This window comes from Plecotus auritus, assembly GCF_963455305.1.
Source record: "Plecotus auritus genome assembly, chromosome: 2".
In the NCBI taxonomy this organism is placed as follows: domain Eukaryota; kingdom Metazoa; phylum Chordata; class Mammalia; order Chiroptera; family Vespertilionidae; genus Plecotus; species Plecotus auritus.
Genome location: NC_137771.1, coordinates 11,397,919 through 11,412,899, shown reverse-complemented (window position 1 = coordinate 11,412,899; position 14,981 = coordinate 11,397,919). Strand labels below are relative to the sequence as shown.

Genomic DNA, 14,981 nt, shown 5'->3' with positions numbered 1-14,981 from the left:
AAAGTAAGGGCATAGTGAAGTACGGCGTGGAGGGATAGTATTGAGATTAGATCCACACAGTCTAAAATGTCTCCTGAGAAATTAATGGATATTCCTGGAAACTGAGGACAAGCCTACAGTGGGCTACTGGTTTGCATTTGTTTTTTCTGTCACTAATAGGATCAGCAAGAGTTAAGAAAGAGGAGGGAGGGACATTTGAATGTGAGTCTCTGGCTGGAAGAGAGTGAAGAGGGGGACTCATTTGGGAGATCAGGGCTGCTGGTGTTACCCTCCACCAGTTGTGGTACCAGCCTATCAGTGTACTTGCTTATGAGGAAATTGTTGAATGGTTGTTGGAGAGCGACTGAGGGGGAAATCTGGGGAGAGAGGGTCTCACCTGTAAAAGTAAGTGGGGCTGAAAGCTGTAAGTTGGGCCCGTTTCCACAGATGGAAAAGCCAGCAGCCCAGAAGCCTTGGTTAGTTTTTATGCCTCCGATTCAGAGAACTGAGAAATGTGAGTTTATCCTGCTGCACCGCTCAAGCGAAGGCAGTTTTGGAAACAATCTTTGGGTGGTATGAACTTGCAAAAGAATGATCCTTTTACTGTGGGAAAGAGATCTGGGATGTTGCAGTGCTGGAGAATTGGGTGGTTTCTAATTTTGTTCCCCATCATACTTTGGTAAGATTTTGTGACTTTTGATTTTCTTTATTAGTACCTTTAATATTTTATGTATTAAAAAGTTTAACTTTGAAGATTTTTTACTGTTAACTGGTAGTAATTAACCTGTTCTCTTGAGTGGAGGTAGCCATCCTGACGATCTGCCAGCTCTCCTCTGCTCTTTGCCATAGTACCAGCTCTTGCTTGTGGTTTATCCTCTGTGATCCTTCCATTATAGGATCAGGCCTTGCTGAGCAAAGCCGTGCAGTGTCTCAACACGTCCAGCAAAGAAGGCAAGGACTTGGACCCTGAGGTCTTCCAGAGGCTGGTGATCACAGCTCGCTCCATTGCCATCATGCGCCCTAACAACCTTGTCCACTTTACGGAGTCAAAGCTGCCCCAGATGGAAACAGGTGAACTTAGCCTGTATAGACGTGGTCCTGAAATCTGCTTAATACACCTACTACACCCTTTTACCCTTGTATTGTTCTCACTGGCCTCTGACTGACTTCATGCTCTGAACCAGGGATTTTGCTCTCTTGTCTTTATACCTTATAGAGGGTTTGTGACATTAAGATTGTACCATTTTTAAATAAATAGTACTCTTTTCCATTGCTTACTTCTTGTATTTATCCTTGGGTTTGTTTACTGCTCTGGGCATTGATATAATCTGTCACTACCTCTTATGATCTTGAGGGTAAAGTTAAGCTTGGGCCGTGGTTGCTTTAAAGTAATAGGGTCATATCTTCTACTTTTATGCTGTTCTTTTGCCAGTATTTTATTAATACGTGTGATGGACTTTCTTAGTGCTTAATTCTGTTTCCTCTTCTCTCATTTTGTCTGGATACCAAACTTGTCTTGTCTTTATCAAATATAGTTTATTGATGCCTTTACAATTCTCTGTTATTTTCATGCACCCATATGCTGTCATCATGTTGTTCCTCCTTCAAATATTATAATCTAGGAATCATTCTAGAAAATCTCAGACTGTCCCCAGTTTTGATGAGTTGAACAGTTGGACCTGAGGTCTCTGAATCTGCTGTAAAGATCCTGAATGCTCCCCTTTTTCTTAATTCTAACATACAGTGTTTTCTGTGATATTCCTTTCCCAGACTGTTTTTTTCCTAGATGTGCCTGCTGGAATCTAGGGATAGTTGGCATATTGATTGGGGCCCCACTTGAAACTCCCTCCCCAGGCAAGCTTCCTTGACCTGAGTTAACCTTAAAACAAATTAAATTCCATCTCCGATTTATAGTCGTTAATAATTTTCTTTCTCCTGCTTAGAAGGAGTAGAGGAGGGGAGAGAGCCTCAGAAGCAGTTGGAAGGAGATTGCTGTAGTTTCATCACCCAGCTGGTGAACCACTTCTGGAAACTCCATGCATCCAAACCCAAGAATGCCTTCTTGGCACCTGCCTGCCTGCCAGGTATCATGTTGAAAGGGAAACTTGAGTCTTGATAGAGAGTAAAGCCTCATGTAAGTTCTGTCTTTGAACAGATTGAACCCCTAGCCTTTAGTCATCCATTTATTCAGAACTAATGGTTAGGAAGTAGAAGTCTGTGAGATCATTACACTGTTCCTGAAACAGAAGTGCAGTCGAGGGTGAAGGGAGTGGAGTTTTCTTGTATCTCTTCATTTTGGGGTCAATTTTTCACATGGAAGGGTGTGTGTGTGTGTGTGCGCGCGCGCGCGCTCTCTGTCTGTCCTTAGTCATGTTTATAATTGTTTAAAAAAATATTTGAGAACTTGATTCAAAGCCAGTTCAAAGGGTAAAAGTTAAGTATCAGCCCTGAGAATTACGTTATTTCCGAGCTGTCACTGCCTTTGGTATCTAACTTCTCACACTATCCTGGGTGTAGGTGGATAGCCAGGATCTGACTAGCAATCTAGAAAAGGAGAACAACCCCTAATGTTCGTTTATGTTTGGAGGCTTCTTGGGCAATAAACCTAAAAGGCATGTCAGTGTCATGCTTATCACCTAAGGTTTGAGGTTAGTGGGGAACATTTAGAATGTGCTCATCTCTTCGTACTTCTCTGCCCTATTTTGATATCCAAATGCGTAGACAATTACTTATTTCTGTGATGCAAGATATCTGGTGAGGCTTTTGAGGACAGCTTGAGAGATTAGGAGAGTATTCATAAAACAAATAATGCTGACAGCCTACATTCTATATGTGTATTTTGTATATTTTGCTCTGTTTGTGCTAATTATTTTGTTATCTTGACCTTTATGTGGGGATAAGAATTTCTCCTTTTGTCTTAGACTCTCAGGTAGTTAGAATTTTTTCCGTTATATTTTTATCCCCTTTAGGCCTAACTCATATTGAAGCTACCGTCAATGCTCTGGTAGACATTATCCATGGCTACTGTACGTGTGAGCTGGACTGTATTAATACAGCGTCCAAGATCTACATGCAGATGCTACTGTGTCCTGTACGTATCACTAAAACCCCCATAGCCTGGGAATGTCTGGAAAAGTCACTTTTTGTATGTTTGCTAGTTAATGAAATAAAAACAGGCTTAAAGTGCCGAAACCGGTTTGGCTCAGTGGATAGAGCGTCGGCCTGCGGACTGAGGGGTCCCGGGTTCGATTCCGGTCAAGGGCATGTACCTTGGTTGCGGGCGCATCCCCAGTGGGGGGTGTGCAGGAGGCAGCTGATCGATGTTTCTCTCTCATCGATGTTTCTAGCTCTATATCCCTCTCCCTTCCTCTCTGTAAAATATCAATAAAAAATATATTAAAAAAAAAAAAACAGGCTTAAAGGAGATAATGGGAAATGGAGCTCTGAATATCAATAAAAGCTTTAAGTTTACTCATTCCATGGAAAAAATGGTTGAAGAGGTGATGGACTTTGTCTTGTTTAGTGTTGGATCCCCAGGAATATCCTGGTTTTTGCTGCTTGGTGAGTGTTAAGTATTAATTAAAATGAGTACATGAGAGACCATCACCAAGCTCTGTCTCCAGTGACTGTCACAGAAGCTAAGTGTTTGAAGTACTGATTTGAGCACAGAGCTAAGATGAGTCTGATCATCTGATGAAAAGCCAAAACCCATTTGTAGAGAGCCAGAGTGACTTCAGGAGCAAATGACCTGCCAGTCTGTTACCAGAATAGATACAAGAATGTAGTGAATGGGTCTCACATAGCCAGGTCGGGAAATGGGTTAACTGCTGAACTTGCTCAGAAGGGTTGCCACTGGGAGTCAGTAGGTCTTCCATGTGCATGTAAGTGATTGACCACGAGAGGAAAGTGTTTTGTAGGCAGTCTAATGAATGATATAAAATCTAAGCATGACAGTTTCCTTTCAACCTCAGGATCCTGCCGTGAGCTTCTCTTGTAAACAAGCTCTAATTCGAGTCCTAAGGCCCAGGAACAAGCGGAGACATGTGACGTTGCCCTCCTCCCCTCGAAGCAACACTCCAATGGGTAATGCGAGGTCTGGGTTTAGGCTCACGGGGTGGTGGGAAGGGGAAGAAGCGGGGATGTGCTGCCCAGGTTGACCAAGGTCCTGGAGACTTTTGTTTATGTATCTTTTGTTGTTACCCTATTTTATTCCATAAAGAATTTAAGTTGACATATAAAAATGCATATAATAAGTAGAATAAAGAAAATCAAAGCCATGGGAAAATAAAGATACAATAGTAAAGTCAAGCCAAGGATACACAAAAAAACTACATAATGAGTCCTGTATGGTTGTTAAGTGAAGATCTTATATTTGGCTGAAAGCTTCCCACAAGCCATAGCAAAAATAACAAAAGAACAGCTATAAAATCACAGTGACTAAAGAAAAAAACCTCGCTATTTTTCAGGAAAAAGAGACTTCTGGCATAAAAGCTGTACATTAAGTAAGGATCTACTTTGTTGCCGAGGGGGTAGTATCCTATCGCCTTGGCTGCAGTGTTTGACAGCAGATTTCACAAGAGATTTCCCTCATGATACACTGGGACACAAGTCGAGTGCATACCATTTAACATTTTAGTAAAGCATTTCTCTGAGCATCTTAATATTAGCATTGTATTATGTAACACTTTGGTTACTTGTTTCCCCCAGAAGTCAATTTCCAGTGGAAGTCACATACATAGTTGTAAATTTCTGTATGCCGCATTATAAAGAGTAAAAAGTATGTTGAAATTAACTTACTAATTAATATATAAAATATTTCAACATGTAGTCAATATAAATTATTAGTGAAATATTTTGCGTCCTTAAAAAGTATTTGTTGTGCAGTCTTAATCTAGTGTGTAGTAAATACTAATGTCACATCTCTGTTTGGACCAGTCACATTCTAAATGCTCAGTGGCTGGTGGCTGCTCTGTGGTACAGTGCAAGTCTGGAGGAATGCTTGTGACTTTGTGACCTTCCACCTTCCTCGAATATCATTTGTGTTACCTAAACTTTTGATGAGCTAGGCAACAGTTTGTGCATCTTTGGTGAGAAGCTAAAGTGCAGAGAGTGTATGTTTCCAATTAAGGCTACATTCACATGCTTTCCCAGCCCATTGAGTGGGAGGCAAGGGGTCTAAGTTATTAGAAGGCCTCTCCCCTTCACACAGGAGCTGGCTGGGCAGGACCTGTAGTGGTGTCCTCAGCCTCCATTTGATGATTTCACATTTTTTCAATCCTCGTTCTCATAATGATTGTGTAGAGTGAAAATCTCACTGACCGAGTTGTTTTGGAAAAAAATAATAAAATAACACTCTACGCTGCCATGATAGATAACAGATATTATTATATTACTAGTGGCCCAGTGCACGAAATTCGTGCACGGGTGGGGGGTGTCCCTCCGCCCGGCCTGCACCCTCTCCAATCTGTGACCCCTCGAAGGATGTCCTACTGCCGGTTTACAGGGATTGGGCTTAAACCGGCAGTCAGACATGCCTCTTGCAATCCGGGACTGCTGGCTCCTAACTACTCACCTGCCTGCCTGCCTGATTGCCCCTAACCAATCTGTCTGCCGGCCTGCTCGCCCCCAACTGCCCCCCCCCCCCCGCCGGTCTACTTGCCCCCAACTGCCCCCCCTGACAGCCTGCTCGCCCCCAACTGCCCCCCCGCCCCGTTGGCCTGCTTGCCCCCACCTGCCCTCCCCACCAGCCTGCTCACCCCCAACTGCTGGCCTGCTCACCCCCAACTGCCCTCCCCTCTTGGCCCCTAACTGCCTCTACCTTGACCCTGCCACAATGACTTTGTCCAGAAGAACGTCCGGAAGGTCTCCTGGAAGGTTTCGCAGTCTAATTAGCATATTACCCTTTTATTAGTATAGATAGAGTGCACGGGTGGGGACCAGCTGATTTGTCCTGAAGGGTGTCCTGGATCAGGGTGGGGGTTTCCTTGGGGGTCAGGGCAGCCTGGGCGAGGGGCCTGTAGTGGTTTGCAGGCTGGCCATGCCCCCATTGGGGTGGGGGTCCCCACTGGGGATGGTGATGGCCTGGGTGAGGGGCTGGGGCAGTTTGCAGGTCAGCTACGCCCCCATGGGGTGAGGGTCCCCACTGGGGGGGCATGGCTAGCCTGGGTGAGGGGCTGAGCGCTGTTTTCAGGCTGGCCACACCCCCTTCAGGGTGGGGGTCCCCGCTGGGGTGCCTAGCCAGCCTGGGTGAGGGGCTGATGGCTGCTTGCAGGGGACCCTCACCCCATGGGGGCATGGCCAGCCTGGGTGAGGGGCTCAGGGCTGTTTGCAGGCCCCTCCTTCGGCGGCTGGCCCGGGCAACCCAAGCCTCCCGCGTGCTCAGGCCGGCTCCGTGGCTGCCACCCATAGGCCCTTCCTTCAGCAGCCAGCCAGGACAGGTGGGAAGCTTGGTTTCCTCTGTCGCCGGGGGCGCCCCAAGCCTCCCACCTGCTCCGTGGCCGCCACCATCTTTGTCCCATTAATTTGTATATTCCCTCCTGATTGGCTGTGGGCATCGTGGAGTGACAGTCAATTACCATATTTTTCTCTTATTAGTATAGATTTACTTTCTCTGTCTTGCCCAAGGCCTCCTGAGAGTTGGTGGGAGCTGGTCTTAGATTTCTCTGCTTTATGGAAATCCCCGCTCCCTCTTTATCAGCTGGAAAAAGTCTTTTTCTAAGGTGGGGCAAGCTGTCACTGCCAGCCCCATCTTCCCAGACCCTGCCAGGTCCAGGAAACATGGAACAAGCTGGAGTTTACCTCTAAGGCACAGGTGCCAGCTAGTAGCTTGTCTGGGTTTTTGTTTGCTCTGTGACTCTTGCCCCCACATGCTGATGGTGGAAAGACCTTCAAGTACCTTCAGGTGACTGGGATTTCTTTGACTCAGGAGACAAGGATGATGATGACGATGATGACGCAGATGAGAAAATGCAGTCATCAGGGATCCCAAATGGTGGTCACATCCGTCAGGAAAGCCAGGAACAGAGTGAGGTGGACCATGGAGATTTTGAGATGGTGGTGAGTTGAGCTGGAGAGGGGAAGGGGGCCTCTAACTCTCCTGTAGCTCTGATTCAGTGGAATTCCAAAAGCTGCCATTTACTATGGGACACTGACATATCTTTCTCTCTGCAGTCTGAGTCCATGGTGTTGGAGACAGCTGAAAATGTCAACAATGGCAACCCCTCTCCCCTGGAGGCCCTGCTGGCAGGCGCAGAGGGCTTCCCACCCATGCTGGACATCCCACCTGATGCAGATGATGAGACCATGGTTGAGCTGGCCATTGCCCTGAGCCTGCAACAGGACCAACAAGGTAGAGGGAATGCCAGGAGCACAGCAGCCTGTTTGTCTTGCACAGGAAAGAGGGTTTGGCAGTTACATGCAACTGACTTAGTTTGTCCCCAGATTTGGGGAGAGGTTGATCTGGGTGAGAGCTGTTCGGATATACAGGTGGAGAGTGAGAGGGATTGTGGTAACATTTTCAGTCTGGGAGCTAATCTCATAGTTTCTATTAGTTGGATTGTCCCTCCCAAATCTGTTAGATTCCTCCAGCCTGTGCTCTCCCTACCTGAGCTAAAGAAAGTCTTCCACCATCTCTGTAACGAAACGTGGTGGTTGGGTAGCTATAGCTCTTGATTAACTTCCTCTAGGCCAGAGGGGTCTAACGCTGGAGAGTTTAGACTCCTGAGGGCAGCAGGTGGCCAAAGCAGCATTGTGGACGGGGTCTTGGGGGGATGTTGTGCTCACTCTCCACTTGTTTCCCAGGCAGCAGCAGCAGTGCCCTGGGCCTGCAGAGCCTGGGGCTGTCCGGCCAGGCACCCAGCTCTTCCTCTCTGGACGCAGGAACCCTCTCTGACACCACAGCATCAGGTAACTGTCCACAGCAAGGAGCATGGCTCAGGGCCCCAGGACCCTCAGGCCTTGTTTCCAATGCTGTGAGAGTGTAAGGGGCAGCTGCTTTGACAGGCCATTCTGGACTTCCTGCTTCTGCCTTTGCTTTGGAAATGGGAGTGGGGAAGGCATACCGATGCAGCTCTGCAAGGGCACTCATGGCTTCGCTTCCTGGCTTTGCATGCTGCCTGGCTTCATTCAGCTCATTCCCCGAGGAAAGACAGAGAGCAGCTTGCAGGTTGATCAGCTTTAGGGCTTAAATGACAGCTTTCAGGGTTCTTCATCAGCGTTCTGACATTTTAGACAACAGTAAAAGAAAGACAAGAAATAGAGATTATACCTTTTACCTTTTTTCTCTTCGTTCGGAAATAAAAGTGAAGCTGCAAGAAGCCGAGTTAGCTGCAGGTTAGAGTGGCTAGCTATCAGGGATCTGCGTGCTCGGGAGGTAGGGATTTTGTGCACAATTCAAATGCATAGGAAATCTTCGGACCTAATTTTGTCTTCACTTTCAAACTCTCCTAACGTGATAAGAAAAGAAAAATTCCTCAGTAGAGAGTTGGACCAAAATAGAAGAGGGTGGGACATCTGAATAAGCCGCTGGAAAAGCAACCCCTGATTAAGGGTTGACTTGGAGTTTTTCAGACTGATGCTTTCCTATATTTGTTTCTCTCTCTTTTTTTTTTTTTTTTTGGAGGTTTTACCCTGGATCAGTAAGAAAGTGATAAACTGGCTGTTCCCCCTCACCTGCTGCCATGGCTTGTTGCTTTCCTTGGTCCTTTTAGTTGCTGTCATTTCAGGCTTGGAGGTTGCTGTCGTGCTATACCATGTTCCTACTGTGCTCTGTGGCTGTCTTGGCTTCCCTCCCCATGTACCTCATCCAGCATTTTCCTCCTGTCTCAGCTCAGCCCTGATCCTGGATGCTGTGGCTGTCTCTGGGGAATTTCCTTGCTTCATTGTTAGCACCTGATGAGGATGATTAGGAGGTGTGAAATTTCCCAGTGAGCTCCCCTGGACCACCTGATTAGAAAGAAAAACATGCAGGGCTGATTCAAGAGCTCACATAGTGATTTCCTCGTATGAGCACTGATTACAAAATAAACCATTAAAATTCAGAGTTCTGTGCTTCCGATCTCAGGAGGAGTCAGTAACACCTACACAGTGGTGACTGAAGCATTGTAGCTAGAAAACTGAGTGTTCATGTCACAGATTCTCACTAAATCTCTGCACTGTTCTATTTGCACTGTGATGCAGCAACGAAGGAAATGCCCAGTGAACTGGGTTTCCACTTCTGTCTCAGTACTATTCGCAATGCACCGTGTGCAGTGTTTGTTCCAGCAAAGCAAACCTTTCCTTTTTTCTTTGGCGACAGGACAGATAAACTGCATTGTGTTTTCTGCACTATGTGGTTTGATGCTTTTGCTCCAAGGAGGGGTTTTTACCTGTAACAGCTCTCGTTACTCTCTTAGCTCCAGCCTCAGACGACGAGGGCAGCACAGCAGCGACTGATGGTTCCACCCTTCGGACCTCTCCCGCTGACCATGGTGGTAGTGTGGGCTCGGAGAGCGGGGGAAGTGCAGTGGACTCGGTGGCTGGCGAGCACAGTGGTAATGTGGCTGGGGTCCTGATCTCCTTGGGCAGAGGGTGGGGACAAAATGGGAATCCCTGTCTGGGTCCTGGGATTGGTTTCAGCAGAGGGAAGCTTTGGGGTCTCATGCAATTTATGTGACTTCACCCCTGGAGTTTCACATGTTCAGTGATAATATCTTAAGCTCAGTGGGGTTAATAATGGAATATTTTATAGGCAGCTTTTAATTATCTGTTAGTGGAAGAAAGCAATGGCACACCTAATCCCAAATTATGATTTAAAAAAAATGTTTTTATTGATTTCAGAGAGGGAAAGGGAGAGGGAGAGGGAGAGAGGGATAGAAACATCAATGAGGAGAGAGAATCACTGATTGGCTGCCTCCTGCACACCCCCTACTGGGGGTTGAGCCCGCAACCCAGGCACGTGCCCTGACTGGAAATCGAACTATGACTTCCTGGTTTATGGGTTGACACTAAAATCATGATTAATCTAAAACAATTTTGGTATGACTTTGAAGTCCATTGTTCTGGCTTTTGCTCTTTCTGTTTGGGGAAGATATTTTGGGCAGCATTGTTAATGATCTGATGTGTTAATATAATAGATCATCTTCACAGAATCCTAGCTGATAGGATGGAGCTCTAGGATGAGGAAGTATGACAAAGCCATTTTGGTTTGATCTTATAATTCAGTCTGTGGGTGTGAAAAATTTTTTATGGAGGAGATTAAGAGTAGCTGAGAATGTCTAGATTCCCAAATCAGTATATATTTTCTGGAACATGAAGTGGAAATTTATCAGTAGCTGAGATTAAGATCATTCTTGTAGGTAGATATTGTGTTCTGTAGAAGGATGAGTGGCTGTCTTGGGAGTCATTTAGCATAGTGCCATGGGGTCAGAATTGTAAATTTCATTCTTATATAGTTTCACATAGAAGAAAAAATTCCCAAAGCTACCAGTTACCTTCTAACTACTGCTGACTTCAGAATGCATTGGATTCCATCATGCTTTGGGAGTTGATATGTGCTTTTAAATCATTTCCCTCCAGTATCTGGCCGGAGCAGTGCTTATGGTGATGCCACAGCAGAGGGGCATCCGGCTGGACCAGGAAGTGTCAGCTCAAGCACTGGCGCCATCAGCACCACCACTGGACACCAGGAAGGAGATGGCTCCGAGGGAGAAGGAGAAGGGGAAGGAGAAGGAGATGTCCACACCAGCAACAGGTCAGGACCTGGTCATTCTCTGTCAAGAGGCTTTCCTGTGGGAAAATGTTTTAGGAATAGGATGATGGATCCATTGCAGGAAGTGGAGTGGGTGATAACAGTATATTTCTTCTGAAATATAAAGACAATAAACTCATGAAGCAATTTAAAATCTTAGCAAGTGTTCTAGATCTGTCTTTGTTGTCCTAATTAGAATTCTATCAAATGCAGAGAGAATAGAAATTAGTTTTTCCCCTAAGGCTTCCCTATATTCCTTAGTAGCTGAGAAGTGGTTGTCATAAAAACATATATCTTCCTCACTAAAATCTTTCTTGTTTCATCAATAAGATGAAACTAATTTTGTAGCATTCTCTATAAATGGCATTGTTATAGGCTCAACGGTGATAGTTATTAAATATACACTAGAAATAGCTGCTTGCTCAGCATGTTTATAATGTAATGGAGAAGTAAGAGCCATTGCATGTTTATGTCTAAAAAATACCAGTGGTTGACCTCTTGGCAAATTGAAATTAATCTAAAAATTCTAATGCATTTCCCTCAAGACATTCTGGTGGTGTTTGTACTGGACTGGTGGAGTGAATATATTCTTAACCAAGAGGTGACTAGAGAAATAGGAAGAAAAACCTAAGAATTCACTTGTGATATAGTATTTGTTAAATTTGTTGAGGCCCACAGTTACAATCACATTAGTGTAGAGATAAAGAATCAATACTTTGAACTGAGTGATTTTTATCAGAAAAACAGGTCACTGAAGCCGTCAGTCATCAGAGACATTGCAGAGGGCATCCCAGTGTGTCCTTTATTGTTTCCTCCCATTCCACTCAGACCTTTGCAACAACTCTCATGGGGATGACCCGGCTCAGTTTAACTGCTGATACCTTGATGGAATTAGTTTTTTAACTCAACATAAAGGGGCTTTCTACTTAATCTTTTTATTTTCTCTTAATGTGATTTCTAGGTTAATTCCATGAGTTCAGATAATGTGGTCTTGCTAGGGGTTGCAATTTTATTTATAAAGAACCAACTTTTGGCTTTTTTTACCTCCCCCTCCCCCCGTTGTAAGTCTGCTTTCCATTTTATTTTCACTCTTTATCATTTTCTTTCTATGCTTCCTTTTTTTTAATACCTTATTTTTGGAGGTATAATTTTCTGTTCTTTTTTTCTAGCTTCATAAGATGGAAGCTTAAGTCATTGATTTAAAATCTTTGTTCTTAAATATATATTAGAAGCTATATATTTCTCTTTAAAATTCAATTTAAACATTGTTTTCGCTGGATCCCACATATTTTGCTATGTTCTGTTTTCATTGCTGTTCAGGTAAATATTTTCTAAATTCTGTTGTAATTTACTCTCTGGGCTCAGGTATTTCCAAACATTTGGGGATTTTCTAATTATTTTTCAGTTATTGATTTGTAGTTTAATTTACTATGGTTGGAGAACATACTATGTGACTTCAATCCTTTGAAATGTTTTGAAATTCATCATTGCTTCTAAAATGTTATTTCTTTTTAGGATTTTTAGTTGTTTTTATCAGGATGGTCAGTTGAGGTAACCTAGCCATATTGGTCATTGAAGTCTCTAAAGTGGTTTTAAGTTAACTTTTTTTCCCCCAGGAATAAGTTAATTAAACAATTAAGGTGGTTTGTTGTTTTAGATAATATAATAACTGAATTGTTTTTACTTTTAAGTCACAAAGAAATTGTAATTTTTGGTAGTGTTTACTTTTTTGGTTAAGTTTCAAGAATAACAAGTGTCTTAAAGCCAATGATCTGGTATGATCTTGGTCCGGGTCCAGACCTGCTCATTTTGTTGACTTTTTCCTTCATGTGTGTATTCACTCATATGCATGTTCTCCAAATATGAAGATTTTAATCCACCTCAAAGCTTATGTTTTATCCTAAAAGTGCTGAATTGCTACTGTCATCTCTGCTTTCTTCACTTGTACCTCATCCATTCCTGATCAGTTCTTACTCATTTGTAGTCCCCCACAGCTTGCCTAATTAGTCATGAATGCAGGCAGGTATGGGCTTTTACGTGTTACAGAATTCTAAAGGCCATTTAGCTCGTTCCTTTGAGTTCTTTTTAGAATGATAATCATTATTCAAATAAGACACTGTACTTCCATTTAGACTTTTATTATTTTGAAAATATTCTGGATAACTGCCTGCTGGGATATGTTATATAAGAAAATCACGCTTAAAAAATATATAGGCATATGGTTTCTTACAAACAGTCCGTAAAGAAAAATGAACAACAATTTACTGTGAGAGCAAATCCATTAATTCATTCAGCAAATTAACTTTTAAATTCATGTTAGACTGTTAGGGGAGGCTGCCAACCAACTTGTCAACAAAACCCTAACTAATTGATTTTCGTATTGGTCCTTTTGAATCTATGTATTCACTAGAGGTCCAGGGGCACACACTTAGTACGGAAGTCTAGCTGTTTATTTGCAGATAAAGAAGGTGAGGTAGTGACCAAATGAATATATGGGAAAACTCCTGGGACCTGTAGGGGAAGGGTGGTGTTGAAATTAAATTTCACACTAGGAAAGTGATAGACAAGGTTTGAAGGAGAGGGTAAAGCAGTGACTGGCCTTTCTAAGGACTTGGGGAGGCATGAGAATGAAAGGGTTGGTCTCTATGCAGCTGGATGATTGAGAATTTATAGGTAAAAGAATGCCAGGAAAATAATGCCTGGAGGCAGAATAGGGCTATATGCTGGGAAAAAACAGTGCTTACTATTGAAGGTTAAAATTTTGATACTGAGGATGGCTAGGACCTGATTGCAATATTGAGAAATATTTTAACTTTCATGTAGTAGGTTTTCAGTACCATTAATAGTATTTTTAATAGTTTTGCTTCCTTTTAACAAAGTGTGATTTCTCCTATGTTGCTGGTTAATAAATAGGCATTTATTAATGTTAGGATCGTTCCTGAGCAGTAGGTGCCTTGTTTACCTTGGGAACAAGAGGGAAGAGTTATATTCAGCTAGTAAGTGGATGTATATTAGCTCAGGTTTCATCTATTTTCCTTGGCCTTTTAGGCTGCACATGGTCCGTCTGATGCTGTTGGAGAGACTACTGCAAACCTTGCCCCAGTTAAGAAATGTTGGAGGTGTTCGGGCCATCCCATACATGCAGGTATCCATCCCTCAGTTCACTGGGTCTGTCACATTATAGTTGGACCATACTTAAGTATGCTGCCATCTCAAGGCATTGGTATTAAACAATGGAATTCAATTTATAGCCCTTCATTCTATAGATGAGAAGCCCAAGGGTCAGATAATTTTTTTTTAATGTCCACAGTCATCCAGCTAAGTTATTGACAGAGCCAGGAGCTAAAGTCTGCTGTAGAGATTCTTAATCTGCAGTGACTCTTCATTAATATTAGTGTATTAGAGTATGGTCTTGTGATAGCTATTCTCCCACTGGCTGCCTTTCTTTTGGGCAAAATTGTTCTTTAATTCTTAGCAGCACAGTGCCCTCTCTCAACCCAGTTTGGTTGGACATAATATAGGTTAGTCATTTAGTTTTACAAACTTCTTGCAAAACATTTTCTGTGATGCCAAACACCAACATTTGACTCTTCTGACTCTGTACGCATAAACTTTGGATAACTTGGGATTTAGAAACTTTTCACAGATTATAATTGACAGGGAAGTCAGGAAGATTGGGATTTCTTCTGAAACACCTTGTGTTAAGAGTTGTTTTCTAGGCAAGTGGCTTTCACGTTTGCTCTCTCTGACTTCTAGGTCATTCTGATGCTCACTGCAGACCTGGATGGAGAAGACGAGAAAGACAAGGGGGCCCTGGACAACCTGCTTTCCCAACTTATTGCTGAACTGAGCATGGATAAAAAGGTAAAATTTGAGTCATATTGTGGGAAAAATAGGGATCAGCTAAGATCAGTTCTCAGTTGTTTTTTTTCTCTTAGAGAACTTCCCCTATTTTCAGGGGTGACCATCCATTGAGGCCTCTAGTTCTGTTGATTCCACAAAAATGTTTTCACTGCCTACTTTGGCCCAGGCATACTTTTGGATCTGAACATAAACAAGGAACAAGACCAAGTCCCTACCCCTATGGTTATATAATGTGAAAAAAGTAAATTAGTTGTTTCTGTCTTAATATGGCTTCCTAAGTGTATCAGGCTTTTGGTAATTCAGGTGTAGTCCATGGACACATGAACTTGCTTCATCTCTGATTCCATCTGAGGCATATTTAGCACTGATAGGCTTGAGGGCATCTTGTTCAGAGGATGCCTCAAGCTTAAAA

General features: G+C 43.4%; 1 protein-coding gene across 5 annotated transcripts in view; it reads left to right on the top strand.

Annotated features, from left to right (window-relative positions):
* The window catches only part of UBR4 (ubiquitin protein ligase E3 component n-recognin 4), a 127,595-nt gene that overhangs the window by 56,214 nt on the left and 56,400 nt on the right, over window positions 1–14,981 (top strand). For 2 of the 5 annotated variants that reach the window (XM_080654323.1, XM_080654321.1), the window contains 11 exons: window positions 876–1,050; window positions 1,923–2,063; window positions 2,949–3,070; window positions 3,951–4,062; window positions 6,905–7,035; window positions 7,150–7,327; window positions 7,780–7,884; window positions 9,378–9,509; window positions 10,534–10,708; window positions 13,754–13,850; window positions 14,462–14,569. In XM_080654323.1, coding sequence (XP_080510449.1) covers window positions 876–1,050; window positions 1,923–2,063; window positions 2,949–3,070; window positions 3,951–4,062; window positions 6,905–7,035; window positions 7,150–7,327; window positions 7,780–7,884; window positions 9,378–9,509; window positions 10,534–10,708; window positions 13,754–13,850; window positions 14,462–14,569 — 1,476 coding nt within the window. Of the gene's footprint in view, window positions 1–875; window positions 1,051–1,922; window positions 2,064–2,948; window positions 3,071–3,950; window positions 4,063–6,904; window positions 7,036–7,149; window positions 7,328–7,779; window positions 7,885–9,371; window positions 9,510–10,533; window positions 10,709–13,753; window positions 13,851–14,461; window positions 14,570–14,981 lie in introns of all 5 variants that reach the window. The other 3 variants (XM_080654322.1, XM_080654320.1, XM_080654324.1) reach the window with 2 other exon arrangements.